Below are 21,721 nucleotides of genomic sequence, written 5' to 3'. Positions count from 1 at the left end.
CTCTTTTGACACAGTTTTATTGTGCATTTCATTAACTCACACTATTGAAGCAGGCTACTAGAGATGATGGATGGTTGTATATGGCTTGAAAGTGAGCTAGGTAAAGGGAGCACATTTTATTTTGTGGCTTATTTTGAGAAAGGAAACCCAAACTCCTCTTTAGACTCCAAGCAGGTGGGAAAATCATTACATGCTATGGACCAGAGGTTTAGGGAGGTTTTCCTCAACCAGTCTTCAAGCTCCCTTACGAGTAGTCAAAAACCAGAAAGTGAAGTCTTGGAGGATGTCAACGGTAAAAGGGGTGGTCGATGTGCCAGTAGTGGCAAGAATAATAATGGCAAAGTGGCAGTGGAAGTGTTACATTCCAGGATTAGTCCCGAAGGAAGCAATGATTTAGATGGAAAGTTTGCTGCTTGTCAAAGCATGCGCCATCAAGAGGCTAGTGAAGACACGGGGCAAGGCATTCTTAACAAATCCGAGTCTTCAACTGCCCATTGCCGTGAAATAAAGGGGATGAAAGTCCTTCTGGCAGAGGACAACCTCGTTAATCAGAAGGTTGCTTGTCAACAGCTCAGAAAATTTGGAATTGAAGTGGATGTTGTGAGTGATGGACAACAATGTCTTGATACCCTTCAAAGGAGCTGGGATGTGTATGACCTTATTCTGATGGATGTACAGGTATTCTTTTTCTTCCTTTTGTGCTTGTTTCTTCTTCTAGAGGCTTAGTACTTGTAAGTTGTGTTCGTCTCCAAGGTGCTAGCAGCAGGTGAGAATGAAACATGTGCAAACACTGGTTATTGTGTTAGCATTGTTGAAAAGAGTTTCAACCTGAAGGGATTGTCCATGTAGGACTTGCACAAGATTAAATCTTGAGATACTGAACAAAGATTTTTTTTGGGCAGAAATGTGATGCTATTTTTATCTTATGTATCCCTTGCTTACAACAGCACATGGTTTTGTGTGCAATATCATGCCCAACACATTGGCTCGTAGAGGCACTTGAAAAGGAGGCATGGTACATGCTTTTTACTTGGCTGTATTTTGGCAGGAAGTAAAGCTCAATGGTGAACGTCATTCTGGGTGGCATTGTATTATATGACCTGCCATCAGCAGTACCTTATTATCCATGTCTATCTAGGATGATGATGCACATCACAAAGGACGTGGGCACTTATTGTGAAGTGCATCTTGCTGCTTTTTGCAATTCACATGACGGTTGGTAATGATGGCCGGAAAGCATGTCTGTATAGTACTTGAGTGTAGAATAGTCCAAACTCAAGAGATGTTGGGGCAAGAATCTTGTTAAGACTTCTGTCAGATGCAACAGAGTTGAGAGAATAGGTAGAATTGAGCAATCACACCAATCACAATTCTTTGTGTCAACCTTTCATTAGTAACTTTGCATTATTGATGGTTCCTTTATTGAATTCAAGGAGATGTCTGGAGACCGTAGATAGACAGATCTATGCAAAGAGAAGTAGATCTGCTATAGAGAATGTGAGAGTAAAAATTAGTAAATAGGTAAATGAAGAAATTAATATGTATGTGTTTGTGTATATATGTATATATATGAGAGAGAGAGAGAGAGAGAGAGAGAGAGAGAGAGAGAGAGAGAGAGAGAGAGAGAGAGAGATACCAATGGGGTCCCAACCAACCCTCTTAAGCCCCCTCACCCTTACTGATGTGGTACTTAGTTTAGGCCCAATTCAGATTGCGTGGTGGAAGAAAGGGAGCTTTTCAGCAGCTTCCAGGCGGAACTTGTACATAGCCATGGATTCCACTTTGCAGCCGTTCACACAGAGCGGTGGTAGAGAGAGGGGGAAAATTCTGCGTGGAGACTTAAGATTGGTTGCAAGCTACCGTGTCAGAGCGGAAGAGAAGTTCGGGGGGGGGGGGGGGGGGGGGTTCGGCACAAAAATTTGGGGGGTGGAAGAAAAGCACCCCTTTTCTGCGGTGAAGTGGAAGAAACTTTTCAGAGTTCCACGGGCCTTTGTGAACAGAAGTTGCCAAATGGAAACCTTTGATTGGCCCATGCTACACATAGCCTTTTCCACCGGCTTGATGTGAACCCAGCCTTAGATTGCATAAACTGATTCACACAAATGCAATACCTCTTAGCACGATTCGATTTGTCTCCAGGATAGATAGAGGAGTGCGATGGCTGCCAAAGATACTACAGATGGCTGCAGATAGAGTGGACAATCAAGGCGGAGAAGAGCAGGGTGACCTGTTGCAAAAATGCTAGGAAGGGCTTCTTGCTAGGCGTCTTGGATAACGAGGTTGTCACGTGACACATCCAACCCTATGTGTCCGTGGACAAGCTACAGCATGACCAAGGTTCAATTCAGTCAAGTCAGTCTAGAATAGGAAGTGATCTGACACTTTTGTGAGTCTGTTCGCAGACCGTGCATGTCCAGACACTTAGAGTAGATGCATATCCTTTGGTTGCACATAGCATGATCATTAGATATCCATCAAAATCCATCAGGAGCATTTTTACAGTGCATATACCTATTTTTCCTATTTTTGACATTTTTCACTTATTATTTTTAAGTGACTTTTGTTGGAAAATAGGTAGGACAAATTTACTAAGTTTGTATAAGTAGAAACCTAGCGCTAGCACTTTTTGGCAGAAGAGGCAGCAGAAGCACACGCTCAACAGGCAACTTCTCAGCAGAACCCCCAAGAGGCCTAGCATTTTTGCATCACAGCCCAGATCAGCCAGCGTTTTTGCATTGGTAACAACTTGGTGACAGCAAGAAGCAGAAGACTCCTAGTGTTAGCAGATTTGCACGGCAACAACATATCAGCCCTAGCGGTAGCAGATTTCCACCGCAAGTCAGATTTTCAGCCCTAGCGTTTTTGCATTTGCCAGGCATTTCATCGTTTTGCAGATCTACCGTGACGGAACCAACACAAGCACCAGCGTTTTCAGTTTTCAGCACTTAGACATCGTAGAACAACCTCCGAACCTCGCAGATCTCACCTTCCCACAACAGATCCTCGTCGCACGGTCAGATTCCGCAAGGTTTATAGATTCAACCCGGAAAACGCAGATTTCAGCATCTGCGTATTCAGCGCGTCGTCATCGACATCGTTATCGACATAGAGTCAGGATTCATTAGATAAAGATTTGCAGATTTCAGCCATTAGCATTTTCAGATTTCAGCTCGTCCCATCGTCGTCCTCATCGTCGGCAATTCCAAGCATTGTAGAGATTTGTGCAATCATAAGTAGATCGCTCTCGCCATAGAGAGTGGGGCCTTCGGAGGAGGGTTTGACAACTTCCTGGTGTCGTATTCTCTTCTCTCTCTATCTCTCAGTCTCATGCATCTTCATTCACAGTGTCCATTCACTTTGTTTGTATCCATTGCACTCTCTCACTAAAGGAACGGAAGGCTCTCCCTTCTGTAAGTAAAAGGAGCCTTGAGCACAGTTCGGAGCACTCATCTTGAGCAAAGTTTAACATTCATTCCGCTGCACCTTACATGGGTATCAAAGCTTTGGCAGTGTTTTGTATCACTCAAGGAAAGAACCACTTTTTTTTTTTTTGCTTGTTGCGTCGCACGTGACCCAAGTCCTCTTGGGTGTGCCGATTCCTAATCGTGTTTTTGAAGAGTGACAGGAAACCCAAGAAAGAAGGGCTGTCCAGTCTCCCCTTGTGCCTCTTTTCACTCATTGAGAGCGGACTGTGCACTTAGCGGCCGGCCAATCGACGTGAGGTGGGAAAAAACAACCTTGGTGTGAGCGCAAGGCTGCCAAGGGGTGCGCCCGCGGAAAAGAGCAGAACTTGGGTGAAGAGAAGATCCTTCTCTAACACAGATTGCAAGCAAAAGAAGAACCTCAAGATCCGCAAGAACCTCAAGAACCCCAAGAACCCAAAGTTCCTTGTGAACTTAAGAACCCATGACCACAAGAACCCACAAGAACCCACAAGAACCCACGACTTCAGTGGGTGGTCATCACTCGAAGCGGAATGGATACTTCGCTTGGAGGTGATGAGCATGAGAGAGGCGAAGAAGAATTTTCCCCACCAGGAGGTTTTTCTGACCCTCCCCCTTCCCGATCTACGACAAGGATTGCACTACCTCCTATGGAGGAGTTGCCGCATTTGTTTACGGATAGGAAGTTAGAACACGACGAAAGAAGGACAGCCATAGATCGTGACAAGCAGAAATTGAGCGTAAATACGAAGACAGAATGGCAGCCATAGCGCGTGAGCGCGAAGAAAGAGAAGTCAAATTTGATCGCGAGAACAACGAAAGAAAAGGAGAAATGGATCGCGAGAACAAAGCAAGAAAAGCTATGAATGACCGACAGATGAAGGAGATGTTGCGACTCTTTTCTCAAGTACAAGCACAGATGCAAGAGATTCAGGAAAAGGAGACTCTCTCCGTCTCTTCTTCTCCAAAGCATGACACACATGAAGATTTGCATGATGATTTGCATGATGATTTGAATGTCCAATGATAAGCATGATGATTTGAATGACAAGGACAAGCATGATGATTTGCATGATGATCAAGATGTGATTTCTCACAAGCATGATGATTTGAATGAAGATGATGTGATTGTTCACAACGATGATGGTTTAGTTGATGCTTTTTCTAGCGAAGCTAACCTCGTTGCAGATTCGATCAATCACAAACAACCGATCTTGGCTCTTGAGCTTAGGTCCGAAGAACCCCCTCAGGAAGAACGCCCTCAGAAAGAACCCCCTTAGGAAGAACCGATCTTGGCTCTCGAGCTTAGGTCCAAAGAACCCTTACAGGAAGTATTATGTGTTCGAATGATTAGTCAGCACGCATTGTTCGAGTGTTTCATTCGTGATGCTTTCCTGTATATTAGTCACTGTCCTTATGTGATCCCTTTCCATAGGCATGACATATTGTTTGATGAGAATGTTTCACTCATGAATGAGCACGGATGTATGCTGATTATTCATGAAAAGCTGAAAAGTAAGCATTCAAGGAAGTCACATTCCATGTCTCTTCCTTGGCACGACCCAGCTGTAGACAGAGCACAAGAAAGTATGAGCACCAAGTATGGGCATTTCCGACTCCTAGCGTTAGCAGATTTGCACAACAACAATAGATCAGCCCTAGCGTTAGCAGATTTCCACCGCAAGTCAGATTTTTTGCATCTGCCAGGCATTTCAGCGTTTTGCAGATCTACCGCGGCGGAACCAACACAAGCACGAGCATTTTCAGTTTTCAGCACTTAGACATTGTAGAACAACCCCCGAACCTCGCAGATCTCACCTTCCCGTAGAAGCAGATCCTCGCCGCACGGTTAGATTCCGCAAAGTTTATAGATTCAGCCCGGAAAATGCAGATTTCAGCATCTGCGCTTTCAGTGCGTCGTCGTCGCATCGTCGTCATCGACATAGAGTCAGAATTCAGCAGATAAAGATTTGCAGATTTCAGCCATTAGCATTTTCGGATTTCAGCCCGTCTCATCGTCGTCGACATCGTCGGCAAGTCCAAGCATTGTAGAGATTTGTGCAATCATAAGTAGACCACTCTCGCCATAGAGAGTGGGGCCTTTGGAGGAGGATTTGACAACTTCCTGGTGTCGTATTCTCTTCTTTCTCTATCTCTCAGTCTCATGCACCTTCATTCACAGTGTCCATTCACTTTGTTTGTATCCATTGCACTCTCTCACTAAAGGAACGGAAGGCTCTCCCTTCCGTAAGTAAAAGGAACCTTGAGCACAGTTCGGAGCACTCATCTTGAGCAAAGTTCAACATTCATTCGGCTGCACCTTACAGGGGTCAAGGGTGAGTATGGGGTGCTTTACATAGGAGTAAATTGGCCTAGAGATCTGCCAGTCAGACATGTACTTATGCAACTTTTTGGCACTATTTTATTTTAGTTGCATCTCACTAATCAGAGATGGCGTTGGACGTGGAAGCTGGATCGTCTTCTTGCTCGCAAGACCTGCATGTCCCGAAAAGTCCATTAGCTAGGAAGTTCGAGTTTTGGAACCTCTTGCGAGTAGTTTGTAAGAGTTTATTACCTTGGCATTCGACAATGTCAACACGTGACTTAGAGAAACCTTACAAAATGGCCAAAAGTAAATTCCCTAGACTCAATAAACAAACCTTGGCTCTAGAGATGGAGTAGTAATTTGTCCACGTGGCACATAGAGCCATGTGTACATGACATCTCTGCTTAATGTGAGACATTGGTATTGAACTCCATGCACATACGACAAGATTGCCTCCAATGAGCGGCCTCCTAAATGTGCATCATGGCTACTTTCGAGAGAGGCTCCGTTGGGTAATGTGGTAATGTCCCAAGTGACATGAATGATGATTATGATGCATCCATGCGCAAGCAATTGGTTGCAATGTGGATCAGATGCCCTTGTTTGCTAATGGCAAAGAAGTATTGCATCAACATGGATAGTGTGAAGCAATAATGCAACTTATTGGAAGCTCGTAGAGTAGATGGATGACCATGCCAACGCAGATGTCAATGAAGGTTATCGGCAAGCCTATCTCACCCCTTCTCGGTAAGATTGGTGAGAGCAATGCCAGATAGGTGATGAAGATGGATATATCCTTTGGATTGTGCACCATGAATCATGGCAAGTCCTTTGTATAGTGTCTCCAGAAACTGCTAAGAGAGTCTTCACACGGGGAGTTCTGTACTACTCCCAAACTTTCCTTAAAGGAGGCAAAAGGAACATATGAGCATTCACACGCACGTGTAACAAGTTCCTAAGACTTGCTAATGTAGGTCACTTTATTGCACACATGAAATATGGACTCCTTGATTAGAATGTTACCCTTGATCTCAAGTTACGTTTGTGCAAAAGGATGTTCCTTTTCATAAACTTTTGCAAAATAGCAAAAGTTTATGAAAAGGAACCAATCTCCCTACTTATTAGCTTAACTACTCCAAGCTCTCTCAAACACACCGTGTGAATGTGAAAATTTGAAAAGAACCCTCTATTTTCCTTTTCAAAACTCACTGTGTGAAGAGCCTATAAGTAAGGCCTGAATCCTATTGAGCCTGGTGGCATGCTACGTGTCACCCCCCCTCTATGGATGTTCTGATAGAGATAATATTTCTCTAGTTGTTGATGACACATTTTGAGAGAATTATTTATGTTAGCCTTGGAACTCGGGAAAAACAGGTTATTATCCATTCCGTATTTGCTCAGTAGACCCAATCTGCTCATGATGAAGTTTCATAGGAGATCTGAGAGTTCAAAAACTATCAAAGTTACACCATTTTGTTGCTTCACGTTTATCTAGGGCATGCTTGCGGCTAGTGTCCCTAGGGCTGGCCACCCACTCATTCGCATTTAGGTTGCATCTGGTCTTGGTAGGACAATTTTGGTCTGACCGCTTGTGTTTGGTCCTGCATCCACTTAGGCTATTTATGTGCATGTCTTCCCATTATTTATTTATGGGTTCTTGGGTGTCCTGGTGGACATTGCCCGACCCAGCCTTGTCCTGTTATATCGACAAGGTTTGGGAAAGCACTTGGTCCATATGAGTGTTGTATCTATGTCCGTTGAGGGTACATTGGTCTATGTAGCTAGGGGGCTGATTAGCCCCTCCATTTCATCTCTCTCTCTCTCTCTCTCTCATGATTGGACACACACTAGCCAGATTATATGTATCCATCATTGAGCACGAGCTAAGTAGATGGGCAAAAAGAGAGGGCATTTGAGCGCTAGGCCAAGCTGGTTTCAAGAGGGGTTTTTGTCACAAAGTGCTGATGTGTCAAGTTAGTGAAGACTTGGCTGGTTGGGGGTTCTTAGACCAACCCTAGCCAACCTACAGATCTCGACCGAGGGGCCTAAACCCCAAGAGAAGAAGCAACAGCAAAACAAAAGCAGAAGCAGTAGACATTGCCTGACCCAACCTTGTCCTGGTATATCAATAGGGTTTTGGAAACCACTTGGTCCATATGAGTGTTGTATCTATGTCCGTTGAGGGTTACATTGGTCTATGTAGCTAGGGGGATGATTAGCCCCTCCATTGCATCTCTCTCTCTCTCTCTCTCATGATTGGACACACACTAGCGAGATTATGTGTATCCATCATTGAGCACAAGCTAAGCAGATGGGCAAAAAGAGAGGGCATTTGAGAGCTAGGCCAAGATGGTTTTAGGAGGGGTTTTGTGTCACAAACTGCTGGTGTGTCAAGTTATTGAAGACTCGGCAGGTTGGGGGTTCTTAGACCCAACGCTAGTCAACCTACAGATCCCGATTGAGGGGCTAAACCCTAAGAGAAGCAGCAGCAGTAGAAGCAGAAGTAGAAGCAGTAGAAGAAGTTTTACTAACTCACAAAATCTTATCCAGTGGCCTTATTTGTAAAAGAAGTTCCCACCAACTTATGGGACCCATTCGATGGGGGCCCAAGTGCGTAGGGCATTAAATAAAGCAGGACCCACACACACAAAAACCATGCGTAGTTGTTTGATGACGTGGTTGGCCTATATGGATGCTCCCGTGTTCGACATCGACAGGTTGTATGGACGCTACGAATTGTGTTGACAGTTGCTAACGTGGCTGCGTTCAGATTTCTTGCTTTTGTGCTGCTTGATTTGCATTGAGCTTTTGGAGGCCAATTGCTTTTAGAATCAATGCTTTTCATTGTAATGCTTTTAGATGGGCCTTTAAATACAAGTTGTGGGCTTGTTCTTTGACACTCTACCACGTGTAAGTGCAAAGCAGAGCCATAGTTGATGTACTGAGTTGAAGCAGTATAAAGAAATACCGAAAGGGGCGCCAAGGTTTGGGGCCAATGCTCTCATGGGGTGGAACTCCGCCACTCCTTGTCTCGTGTGTCGTGCACTCTCTCTCAGTTCAATTGTTCTGAAGTATTAAAAGTTAGCTCGTTCGTTCTTTTCGTTGGCACGTGGTGCCCTCCCATGACAGTGGTATCAGAGCTCTAGTCGTGTGCTTTTTTGAAAGCATATTGGTCCTACCCAAAATAGGTAGAGCACAATGGCGTTCATAGATTCGACAGAGTACTTGCAATTTCTTTTTGACGAGCTTCGCGACATACTTTCGCTACATCCTCACAGAATCTCTCGATGTTTTCAACAGTTTCTGAACTACATGTTACCCCCTCTGATGCCCCAAGTGGTACCTCCTCCTTCGACACTAAAAAGTAGGAGAGCTTCTAACAAGCAACCTGCTCAGCGGTCTGTTCCGATTGGGGGAGTCTTCAAGAATATGGTGCAGCTGTTTGATCGTGATCCAATTCAACCGCCTCCGCCATTGGTGTCATCACCATGTCCCCCACCACCACGGTCACCAAGGTACAATGGTTGGAGCCTGTATGGATATCCTTATTATCCGTATCCGGGGTACACGCCTAACGAGCTGAAAGATTTCGAAGACGGCGGCACGATGGTAAAATTTTTCACCTTTTCTGGGGTGAAATATCTAAAGAAATCATTGTAGTTCCTACAAAAACTAGACAACATCTATGCTTTAAGGAACTATCTAGAAGAATCCAAGATTTCTTGAGCAACGGAATATCTTACAGATAATGCTATGTAGTGCCAAGTGGTGAAGTTCAATTGTGACACAACCGCATGCTCCAAGGACATGGTAGGCCTTCAAGACAAATTTTTCTTGTAGTTATATGACTTCTCTATTTGATGTCTAGATCTTGTCGGAATGAGGAAAATTCAAAATGCTTCCACGAAGACCATGGAAAACTATAATCAAAGGTTTCTCGACGTCTACCTTCTGGTGTCTTTCTTACATGCCAACTATGTAATCAGCTAAGCAGGGTATTTTTGTGTCTGTATGTGTGGGTCTTGCTTTAGTTCAATATCCCTAGGCAGTTGGGCCCCCATTGGGGTTTCATAAGTTGGTGGGAACGTCTTTTAAAAATTAGCCCACTCGGCAAGATTTTGTAAGTTGGTAAAACTTCTTCTGCTGTTGCTTCTCTTAGGGTTTAACCCGTGGACCCTCGGATCTTTAATGGCTTGACACGTAAGCAGTTTGTGACAGTTTCTCTACCCTAGATCACATTCTAACATTGAGCTTTTATTGAGGAGGGCAGATTTCATGGAAGGTGGATTTATTGTAGCTTTGCAAGATCCACAATATGCAAATTTTTTGACCCGGCACCTGATGGTTGAAGTGCATACTTATTGGTAGAAAGCCATTGAATCACCAATAAAACCGGCATCAAGAAACCTCTTGTCCCAGGTATGTCTATTTAAGAGGAATTCGAGGACATTGTCGAAAAACGAGTCAACCAACTATTTGGGCCGAAAGAGAAGCAATCGAAGAAACATAACAAAGGAATTGACTTCCTTGGCCGAAAATCCTCTTTTGAGAAAGCAAGAAAACAGAAGAAGCGTGTAAGCTTCGAAGCATTGTCCAGTTCGTCCTTATCTTCTTCTAACAGCTCGGACAACTCATCCTTTTTTGACTCGAGTGATGAGGACAGAAAGGGAAAGAAACGTCGAGCGGAATATGTTTTATTAAAAAAGGAAGCACTTTTACAGAGCCAATCACTATGATTTTCTTGACGACAAGGGCAAGAAGGCCAAGGAGTTCAAAGAGGGTGGACAAGCAGTAAAGTTTGAAACCTTTTCAGGGTTTCGAGCTGCTCCTAAGGCTTTAGCCTTTATCCAACAATTTGATATAGCATTTTTTGGAGGCTGCTATATAGAGCACTCCAAGATGAGACAGGCAGCACCGTTCTGAAAACAATGCACGGACACGGTGGTCCACTCTTTTGTTAAGAAAAGAAGCACCAACAGATTGGTTGAAATTTAGGAAACTCTTTATTTCTTCATGGCTCACTCAAGAATATGAACGAGATGTGAGAACCGGTTGGAACCACCTTTGGATGATCAAAGGTGACACTTTGAATGATTGCTTTGAAAGATTTTGGGATACTTTCCTTCTGACCTCTTCTTTCAGAAAGATCAGTTTTAAGGAGCAGATTGAGAGGTTTTGTTGTGGACTTTCCAAAGAAATTCGAGACTATTGTCTTGAGAAGAAGTCAGAGTCCATTCAACAATTGATGGGACATGCTAAGCGGGGATTTGCTATGCATTTGGGTAACTTGGCTTACCCACCAAATGAACCTTCGCGACAAGTCAGAACAGAAACAAACGACAGACAAATACACGAATTTGACTGGTAGAAGAACAGAAAGATACACGATCTCGATTGACAGAAGACCAGAGAGATGAATATTTAGAATGTGGAGAACAAGGACATATCGTTGCACGGTGCCCCAACAAGGCACAAGAATAAGGATGAATGATAGAATGGAAATACAGTGGAATGAGGAGATACTTGTTCGATAACAGATTTTAGATAGAACATTATGGATGAATTAGCATTATTTTGTTGTATGAATTTATGAAATAAGACTTTTTTTGGAAGAAGATTTTGAATTTTTGGATGAAACCAATGTTGTAAGGAAGAACCTGTTATGATGATGATGGCTTTGGAGCGGTGATAGCTCCCGGATGAACCTGAATTGAAAAAGAGCGAGAAGATACTCCTTCAGGAACAGACTCCAAGACAGGAAAGAGAAAGGTAAAGTGAACGGTTGTTCCTAGTTAAGAACCATTCAGCATTGAATGTGAAATGGATGGAGGAGGATGACCCAACAGATACTCCTTAGTTTTGGAACTTTACCTCGACGCTTTTGGTCTAGTTGTGCCTATTCCAAGAGTTCCCACAAAGCAATGGGTTGAATCTGGTGCAGGCGGGATTGCACAAGAGGGGAGTTACTCCACTCCTTTATCACAAATTACCTGGATAGAATAAAGTCAGTGATTTCCCTTTGGGTTTCAGAAATACTGATGTGCTGACAGTATTTTGCTGAATGACTTTATGAGAGAAGTACTTCGACATGGGATCACCAAAAAAGATTACTTGCACACAACAGTGCTTGCGCCGAATGATTGACCAAATGACTGCAACATTTCGGTCTGAGAATCCAGGGACGTGATCGCGATATGGGATTAGTTAATCGACATCAGTGAGGTCCGGTGCGTATCTAGATGCGATTGCTAAATACGTCACCAGAAATCACAGTCCTAGATTTTATGAGATGTGATCTGACTGTGCTTAGAATGTGTCACGTGCACATCTAACCCTATGTGTACGTGGACAAGCTACTTCATGACATGGGTTCAGTTCAGTTAGATTAGGAAGTGTTCTGGCACTTTTGTGAGTCTGTTCGCAAATCGTGCATGTCCAGACACTTAGAGTAGATGCATATCCTCTGGTTTCACACAGCATGATCAGCAGATTACCATGAGACTAACCCTATGTGTACGTGGACAAGCTACTTCATGACATGGGTTCAGTTCAGTTAGTGTTCTGGCACTTTTGTGAGTCTGTTTGCAGATCGTGCATGTCCAGACACTTATAGTAGATGCATATCCTCTGGTTGCACACAGCATGATCAGCAGATTACCATGAGAACCCATCGGGAGCATTTTTACAGTGCATAGACCTATTTTTCCTATTTTAGCCATTTTTCACTTATTATTTTAAGTGACTTTTGTTGGCAACTAGGTAGGGCAATTTTGATAGCCGCTAGCACTTTCTAGTAGAAGAGGTAGTAGGAATACTTTGTTCAGCAGGCACCTTCTTAGCAAGACCCCAACAAGACACCTAGCGTTTTTGCAACAGATGACCCCTAGCGTTTTTTGCATCCACATAGCTAGCGTTCTTTAGCAAGATCAGCCCCGGCATTAGCAGACGCAGCAGATCCATAGCGTTTTTGCAGCAGGACAACATTCAGCCCTAGCTTTTTTGCATCAGCATGACAGCCTAGCGTTTTGCAGATTCACCGTGACAGAACCACCAGAAGCACCAACGCTTTTAGTTTTCAGTAGTCGGACACTGCAATAGAAGTCCCGAACCTCGCAGGTCTCACCTTCCCGTAGCAGATCCTTGCCGCACGGTCAGATCCATTGAAGTTTGCAGTTTCAGCCCAGAAAACGCAGATTTCAGCATCTGCGTTTTCAGCGTGTCGTCGTCGCATCGTCGCCATCGACATCGTCATTGACATAGAGTCAGAATTCAGCAGATAAAGCTTTGCAAAATTTCAGCCCGTCTCGGCGTCCTCACCGTTCGCGAGTCCATTGCATTGTAGAGATTTGTGCAATTAATAGTAGACCGCTCTCGCCATAGAGAGTGGGGCCTTCGGAGGAGGGTCTGACAACATTCTGGTGTCGTATTCTTCTCTCTCTATCTCTCAGTCTCATGCACCTTCATTCACAGTGTTCACCACTTTGTTTGTGTCCATTGCACTCTCTCACTAAAGGAACGGAAGGCTCCCCCTTCCGTAAGTAAAAGGAACCTTGAGCGCAATCATCTTGAGCAAAGTTCAACATTCACTTCCGCTGCACCTTATAGAATGTGATACAATGTGACTCTCGTCTTTGTACAAGTGCTGGATTTGGGTCGTATAGTGCGTCGGTACTTAGAGTCAGTGTCTACTTAAATTGTTTATGGCCTCTGTTTGTTTTGTAAGCGTAATTGAAGGTGATTACAATTCTTTCAAGAGGGGGGTATGTCACAAAATGGTGACACGTGTCATTACGATTGTACGGACCTTCGTTGGTAGATTGTCGACGTGGCAAGCAGTATGGACTGTTGACGTGGTAGGCTATCTGGATTGTTGACATGGCGGGCGTTACATGGCACGCTATACGGATTTTCGCAAATTGCGTTGATGCTTTTTGCTGGTAGATTTTTGAACAATTGTTTTTTGGGACTCTTGCTTTCGAGTTTAAGCTTTTGGGGCTTTGCTTTTTGCAACCCTTGTAAGAATATAAGGACCCTAGGGGCCTCACTTCTTAGAGCATCTGGACGCAGAGTCTGAGAGAGAGGACCCCTACGGGAGTTATACTTTGCTCAAGATTTAATATAGTAAAGAAATATCCAAAGGGGTGCTAGGTTTTTGGGCCAATACCTCTGGGCACGGAACTACGTCGGGCCGCGTCGTCTCGAATTGAACTCTGATTTAGAGCTGTGAACTATTTTCAGTGAATCTCTCTCTCGTGTCGCGACAGATTCTAGACTTGGGGTGTCCAAGTGTGTCACTCCCATAAGCTATGTATGAATGCCATTGATCTCGTAAGAGCCTCAACCACCATAGGAGGGGCAGCCAGCTCTGCTTGGATGATCGCATGGGGAACTGAGGCCTGAACCTTGATCATCCTAGAGATCATGGAGATAAGTGGCCTCTCCATGTCTCGCCACCCCTCTGTACGTCCATGCTAACGACTATGATGATCTACTAGGGTCCCCATATCTACACTCCATATAGCATAGTTGAGGCAACCAAATTATCAAAAAGCCATAACTTGGTGCAAGGCTCTTGAAACTAAACTTGTGAACACATCCTCTCCAAACCTCCCCAAGCTGCAGACTCTAGTCAATCTAGTCTCTACCGCTCTCCTTATAGAGAAAATCGGGCCACTAAAAACCACCCCAAGGTAAGTGTATATATCCGTATACTCCACTCAGTCCTATCCATACGTAAAACTGGGAGTTGATTGCCTAACCCATTGCGTTGTAACATTGAATATCATAGCCTTGGTCTTCCCAAGGTTAACATACATACCAATATCTTGTGCAAACGTATCATTGCATCCCCTTAGGTGAATCTGAAATAAGCACAATATCATCTGCATACAACAATAGGGGTATCCCATAATTACAGAGGACGGAGGGGACGACTGCGAGAGACGGGGGACGCTCGATTTTGAGAGAGAGAAATGAAATTAAATGAAATGTTATATTAACGTCTTCAAAAGGCTATAATGACCTATGAGACCCGAAAGTTACAAAGTGGTGGATCTGATACAAAGTCAGAGTAACAAAATAACCTAACAATAGTACAAAACAAAGATATATACTATGGGGTCCTAAGTTGATCGATGTGAACCAAGCAAAAACCTAAGCAAAAAATGGGCGGCTTGTTGGGATGGCTGAATCACAAGAGATCTAGCATCGGTTGTTGGCGAATCTCATCAATTTCCTCCATGGTTAGTAGTAGTCTGACCGGGCGTCGTGCACGCTTGGCCAGCGTGCTCCGAATTTTTTGTCGTAGCCTCCGTCGATGCTCTGTAGTTCTTCGCAGTCGCGGGCGCCTGGATTTCCCCAGTTCAATCGCTCGGTCAATCAGTGTGCCTCTGGTGTGAGACGAGGGGGAGCTCTGTTGTGGGAGTGGCTCTTGCGACTGTCCCGTGTCTGCTCTGAAGAAATCTGTGATTCGTCTTTGAGACTGGCTAGCCTCGCCATTCATTAGGCTATCTCTGTGTCTGCGTAGCTCGAGCAAGAACAAACCCAGACATCTCTGATCTTCGTATCCCATGACTCTTGACAGTGGTCCAAAACCTTCTCTGAACAAGCAATGGAAGCGGCCTCGTATCTCGTAGTAGACGGGGCAGCGACATGTATAGTGTAGCTCTGTCTCAAGTTCCATGTTACACAAGGGGCATGTCCTGTCCTCTGCTGGTACTCCGCTGTATCTTCCAATCTCAATCCGCAACTGGTGAAAAGATGTGCGTAACTGGCCAATAGCACATCGTATCCCATGAGACAAGTGGGTATCCATGTATCTGGGTCTCGCCACAAAACCATCTTCCGTAAGCTGGAGAAGGTGGTCTCTGTAGAAAGCCATCTTGGTGCCCAATTCCTGTGCTGGTTGTGTCCATGTCCTTCTCGTGTCTAGCTGGGTCAGGTCTTGGCGTATGAGCTTGGTGATCTCTGACTGTGTAAGAGTGAGAGATGGTGCATCCAATGAGTAATGGAATGGTGGCAGCCGGTCTATGGTGAACCCATGTGCCTGAAACCATGATGTCATCTTCCCATACCAACATGTTGTATCTCCTTGTATGGCTAACTGTCGAGAGGATTCAAGTGCTATGTGAGCATATCTGTCTCTAGGAAGTTCCCATGTGCGGTTTATGAAGGAGACTGATCTGGTGAGCGCCTCCACCACAAGTGGGGGGGTCGCTAGCTCTGCTCGATAATGGCCCGTGGTTCTGATGCCTTGGCTCTAACGAGCCACGAGATCATAGAGACGAGAGGTTTCTCCATGTTCCCCCATCCGTCTGAGCGACTCGGCCTCCCGTGGTGATCCAGTGAAGGTCCCCATATCTCGGTTCCATAGAGCAATGTTGAAGCCACCAAGGTGTCAGAGAGCCAGAGCTTCGTCCGGGGCTCCTGAAACTGAACCTGCGAACACATCCTCTCCAATCTACCCAAAGCTGCGTGGGGTCTAGTAAGTCTGGTTTCTGCTGCTCTTCTGAGTGAGAATGTAGGTCCGCTAAAAACCACTCCAAGGTAAGTGTAAGCGTCTGTGTACTCCACAGTCTCCTGGCCGTATGTGAATGTAGGTGCTGACCTCCTGATCCACTGTGGGGTGGTATTAAACACCATAACCTTGGTTTTACCCAGGTTGACAGACAAACCACTTGCGTGGGCAAACGTATGCAAAGCATCCAATTGATGTTGCATTCCCTCTGGGGATTCGGAGATCAACACTATGTCATCAGCATAACAAAAGTGGAATCCATGTCCCTGCCAACTGAGCACCTTTATCCCCATCGTTGTCAATGTAGTCAGAAATTTCATCCACATACATACCGAAAAGAGTGGGAGAGAGCGGGCAGCCCTGCTTCACCCCAATAGTGGAGTGAACCGGTGTAGAAAGTCCCTCCGGGGTGCGTACATGCCCTACTACTGATCTGTACAATGCCATGATCCCCCAAATGAGTTCTGTGGGTACTCCCATTTCCTATAATCTGCGCATCAGTCTAGCTTTGGGTACCGTGTCGAAAGCTTTGCGGAAGTCCACAAAGCTACAATAGATCCGTCTCCCATGAGATCTGCCTTCCTTGATGATGGCCTTGAGTGTTAGGATATGGTCAAGAGTAGAGAAGCCTCTCCTGAATCTTGCCTGCCCAGTTGCACGTATTCCTTCCCTCTCTGCCTATCTACTCAGCTGTTGCTCAAGAATGGATGCATACAACCGTGCCAATGTGTGCCCAATCATAATAGTGCGATAATTCCCAGGCTCCATGGGGTCTCCTGATTTGAAGATAGGTACGATCGTAGATAGGCTCCAAGTGTCCGGTAGGCCCTCACACATGGCACGGTTAAACATAACTGCTAGAAGCTCTGCTAGTAGGTCTTTGGCATGCATGAAATGCTCAGCTACTAGGCCCTCATGATCATATGCTCTCCCAGTCTTCATCCTGTCAATAGCTTTCTTCACCATCTCAACGGTGAAAAAGACACATGTGGGCATGGGTTGGGGGGGTTGGGGAGGGGCGGCTGTCCAGGTACTGTGTACAAAGATGATGTGTACTAACCCCAGGTCTCTGTGGAGGAAATAGCAGGGGGGGGGGACTGCTCATGAAAGAGCCGCCACGCCTCACGCGAGTCTTGACTCAAGAATAGCTGATATAGATCTTGCTCGAGTCTAGCCAAAAAAGCCCTCTTCTTCCGCTGCACCAGGCGTCGGAAGTCCATCTGTGACTGTCTGTGAGTGACGTCCCCCAATAGCACCTCCTTCTGAAGTCTGGCTCTAGTCTGGCGGCACTCCTCATCGTACCAGCTGTTCTGAGGCATGCTCCCAGATCGGCGGCTTTGCTCAGGCTCGTGTGTGGGTATGCTTCTGCTGCTGCCTCATGTAATGTCTGTGTCAGTATAGTAGTTAGCTCCTCCAAAGGTCGCCCCGGGTCCTCAGTGCATAGGCATCTGTAGATTCCGTCCATGTATACAGAGTCCGTCTCCCTTGTGGATGTGTAGCGAGTAGGGGCTGCTACTCGTGGCTTGTGTGCTACACTGAATTGGAAGCAGATGGTCATTGACACCAGAGCATGATCCACCGCCACCCCGACCGGTCTGGGCCCAACTGTGAGATCTTGGATACTAGAGATGAGATTCGGTTGTGCCATGACATAGTCCACCGTGCTGGCTCCATGTCTGTGTGGGAAGCATGTAAAACCTCCCGCCGCAGGAAATCTCTGTAGGCCGTTCAAGAGGCCAATCCACGTGCAGTGCCCATGTCTATCAGGTGTCGCCCATACTCAATATATTCCATATCGTGTGATAGTCTGGAAAGGCCCGTCTCTGCCACATCTATCTCTCTTAGCATCTCCTCTGAAGTATCATAAAACACTGCGTGGTGATGGGCAGTCCTAGCATTGAAGTCCTCGAGGATGATAATGTCACAGTCCCTAGAGAACTCCCATATGTCGTCATCCAAAATAGAGAAAGGGGACTGTCCTCTGGGTGCTGCATAAACTGATGTACTCGGGGGAAAGTAACAAATAGCTAGATAGAGGTATCTGCCTGTCTCTGCTTTCAGTCTCACCCACATGTACCTAGCCTGCTCGTCCCTGCGGGCTATATGTATCAGTGGCTGCAGATCCTCTCTAAATAACACTGCCACTCCTCCCGAGCCCCGCCCTCTGTGCTCTGAGCGTGTCTCTTGTCTGTAGGCTGTCTCCCACCTATAGCCATTGATGTGAGGCATGGATTGCCCAGGGGCCTGGTGTGTCTCAGAGTAGAATATGATGTCTCTTCCAGTAAAGCTATCCTTAAAAGCACCCACATCAAGACGCATAGATCCATTGCAGTTTCAGGCAGCTACTTTGAGTGTGGTCCCGTAAGTCTTGCACCGTCATGTGGAGCGTCGCTCAAGTATTACCACTTTTCCGTCTCGGTAAAAAGAGATCTTGCCTTTCCCCCTTGCCGCTCTAATCTCCGGCATTACTTCCTGCATATGAGCGATCTGCGAGAGGGTGAGATCGTCCCCGAGAAAGATGCCAGTCTCTTTAAGAGTTGGTCTTTTCTTCAAGAATGACTTCTTTGCTTCCATGGAGGGAAAACGGAGGATGAGTGCTCTTTCTTTTGAGGTTTCTCCACTGCCTCCATTTTTCTTTATGTTGCCCACTCTCCATGCCCTTGTGTGTGTCGGCTAATGAATCCCCATCAAGGCTGTGAGATAGATGAGTTCCATGTATCTGGGTCTGATCACAAATCCATCGACCGTAAGCTGAAGAAGATGTTCTCTATAGAAAGCCATCTTCGTACCCAACTCATGTGTCGGCTGTATCTATGTCCTCCTGGTATCCAACTGAGTCAATTCTTACCTCATAAGTGTAGTAATCTCTGCCCGAGTGAGAGAGATGGAGGGTGCATCCAGGGAGTATTGAAATGGGGGTAGTCTGTCCATACTGAAGCCATGCAGCTGGAACCACTAGCATGATTTATCTCCCTATGATGCATAAAAGAGACAGATCGAGTGAGCGCTTCACTACCAATGTAGGGGCAGCAAGCTCTGCCCTGATAACCACATGTTACGTATTGAGGCCTTGGCCCTAATCATTCGAGAGATGATAGAAACCAAGGGCCTCTCCGCACATCTCCATCCATCAATACTGCCGACTCTGCTGTGATGATCCAGTGATGGTCCTCATATCTCTACTCCGTATAGCATGGCAGAAGTGACCAGAGTGTCAGAGAGCCAAAGCTTTTGCGGAAATTAACAAACCTACATTAAATCCTCCTCCCATGAGATCTACCCTCCTCAATAATAGCTCAGAGTGTCAAAATATGGTCAAGAGTGGAGAAACCTCTCCTGAAACCTGCCTGCTCTGATGCCCGTATGCCTTCTCTCTCTCTCTCTCTCTCTCTCTCTCTCTCTCTCTCTCTCTCTCTCTGCCCATCTACTCAACTTCTGCTCAAGAATAGATGCATATAATCTAGCCAATGCGTGACCAACCATAGTGATGCGAAGCATGGGATCTCCTAATGAAGATAGGCACAATCATGAACATACTCCAAGTCTTAGGAAAACTCACACATGGCTCGATTAAACATCATAGCAAGAGGCTCTGCAAGCATATCTCTGGCATGAAGAGAGAGAGAGAGAGAGAGAGAGAGAGAGAGAGAGAGAGAGAGAGAGAGAGAGAGAGAGAGCATTGTGTCTTAACAGATGCCTGTTTTGGATGGCCTGGAGGCAACGAAAGTAATTCGGTCAAAAGAAGAAGAGCACAGCCTATTGCGCAAGCCAATCATCGGTCTCACTGCGCATGCCATACAAGGCTACAAAGATAAGTGCCTGGAAGCAGGAATGGATGCATACGCCTGCAAGCCTTTCCAAGCAAAGCAGCTAATCGAAGTCATTCAAAAAGTAATGCAGCAGTAGGAAAGCTAACCTAGAGATTCAAAGGATAGCCACACACAATTAAGCATAGTAACTGATGCAAACATACACATACAAATACAGTTCAACAGTACAAGACATGGCACGTCAAGGGGCTGCCTACTCAATTCTAGCACTGCTCGACCGCACTCTACGCTTTTGATGAGAAAGACCCCAACAGCAAGCAAGATTGTTACCTTCTACAGAATCAAGGTACATTTGGATGTGGTGCATTCGCCTATCGATGTGCATAAGTCCTCAGTCGTGGGGAAATCCAGTTAGCAACACTCAGCAAACTAACTTTGTAGTATATATTGCTTGCATTAGACAGCCAATTGTCTATATGCAAGTTGCAACTTGATGTAACTTACAGGTGTAGCAGGCTCTAACAACTTAACCAGAGCTTTCTCTTCTTCCCTCGGTGGTTCGGCATTTCAAATGTACATCAGGATGTACAAAGATGCATTCCACATGTACATTACGGTGTAGCATTACGAGGAATTGATAATCATTGTTAATCTCAAATTGGTGGCCATTCATCAAGAAAATGGTCCTACAAAAGCATAGTTGCCGACATACATGTATGTTATGCCAGCGTGATAGAATTGACATGTTATGGGTTTGGAAGGTTTGCCGTGGCTCAACACTAGGCATCTCCAATTGACACCAAGAAGAACCAGTAGTAGTTATGCCATAGCTCAGACATAAAGTCTTAGTATATAGGCTCAAAGAATGCATTCCAAGGCAAGCCTCGAGAAAATTTGATTTTGAGCCGGTTTGAAGTCGTCAGTGTGATTTGAGAAGGAAAATGCGACATTTGAGCAAGTAATACTTATATAGATTGCAAATTTATAATTATAGGTTGTAAATTTGAGGTTTATTTAGTTCCTTCTCATCCAAACTTCAGAGGATAATTTCATGGCTTTGGATAAAGCATATCTCTCTTATCAAGCCCTGGTTAAGGGTGTCACTTGTGACTACACACATTTCAACCAATGAGATACCATGCCCTCCCTTTGACAGATTAAGCAAGCCTGGCTATGTCCAAATTGCAAGAACAACGTTCCTATGGCTCAACAGTTTGAGAACCGCAGTTTTTGCAAAGCGCGACTTGCACTCTGATGGATTTGGCCTACTGATGGCAATAGCATGACTTTCTTCAGACAGTTATTTTTAGCTGATAGTCAAGTGGAATCCTGGGGTATCTTTCAGAGGGTTTGAAAATAGGATCCTTATTGAAAGAGGGGGGGGGGGGGGGGGGGGGGGGGGGGGTGCGGTTATGGCACTTGTAATTTACTCCAAAATTATCTCTACAAGGAAAGGCTTTGAATTTAAGCGTTATGTTTCCAAATTTACATTTGAAGAAGCATTTGCAATGCCTGAAATTACCACCCTCTAAAGCTAAACTACAATAAGATCATAGTTTCTAGCCCAAGTACTCGTTCATACAACCTTAAGAGCGAAGCCAAGTCTCTGTCACAACAATCTTTGCTCAAGTTTATGATATAGTATGGGTCTTAAACCAACATAGAT

General features: G+C 45.2%; 1 protein-coding gene across 1 annotated transcript in view; it reads left to right on the top strand.

Moving 5' to 3' along the window:
* The window catches only part of LOC147463038 (histidine kinase CRE1-like), a 32,497-nt gene extending 11,484 nt beyond the window's left edge, over nucleotides 1-21,013 (top strand). Inside the window, exons 8-9 of the mRNA XM_086486732.1 lie at nucleotides 54-678; nucleotides 19,979-21,013. Of these exons, the coding sequence (XP_086342858.1) occupies nucleotides 54-678; nucleotides 19,979-20,191 (838 nt within the window). The 3' untranslated portion in view covers nucleotides 20,192-21,013. The remainder of the gene's footprint in view (nucleotides 1-53; nucleotides 679-19,978) is intronic.
* Nucleotides 21,014-21,721: the final 708 nt, after the last annotated feature.

Source organism: Adiantum capillus-veneris, chromosome 2 (genome assembly GCF_014529385.1).
Source record: "Adiantum capillus-veneris isolate H3 chromosome 2, ASM1452938v2, whole genome shotgun sequence".
NCBI lineage: Eukaryota > Viridiplantae > Streptophyta > Polypodiopsida > Polypodiales > Pteridaceae > Adiantum > Adiantum capillus-veneris.
This window is presented reverse-complemented; position numbering and strand designations above follow the sequence as displayed.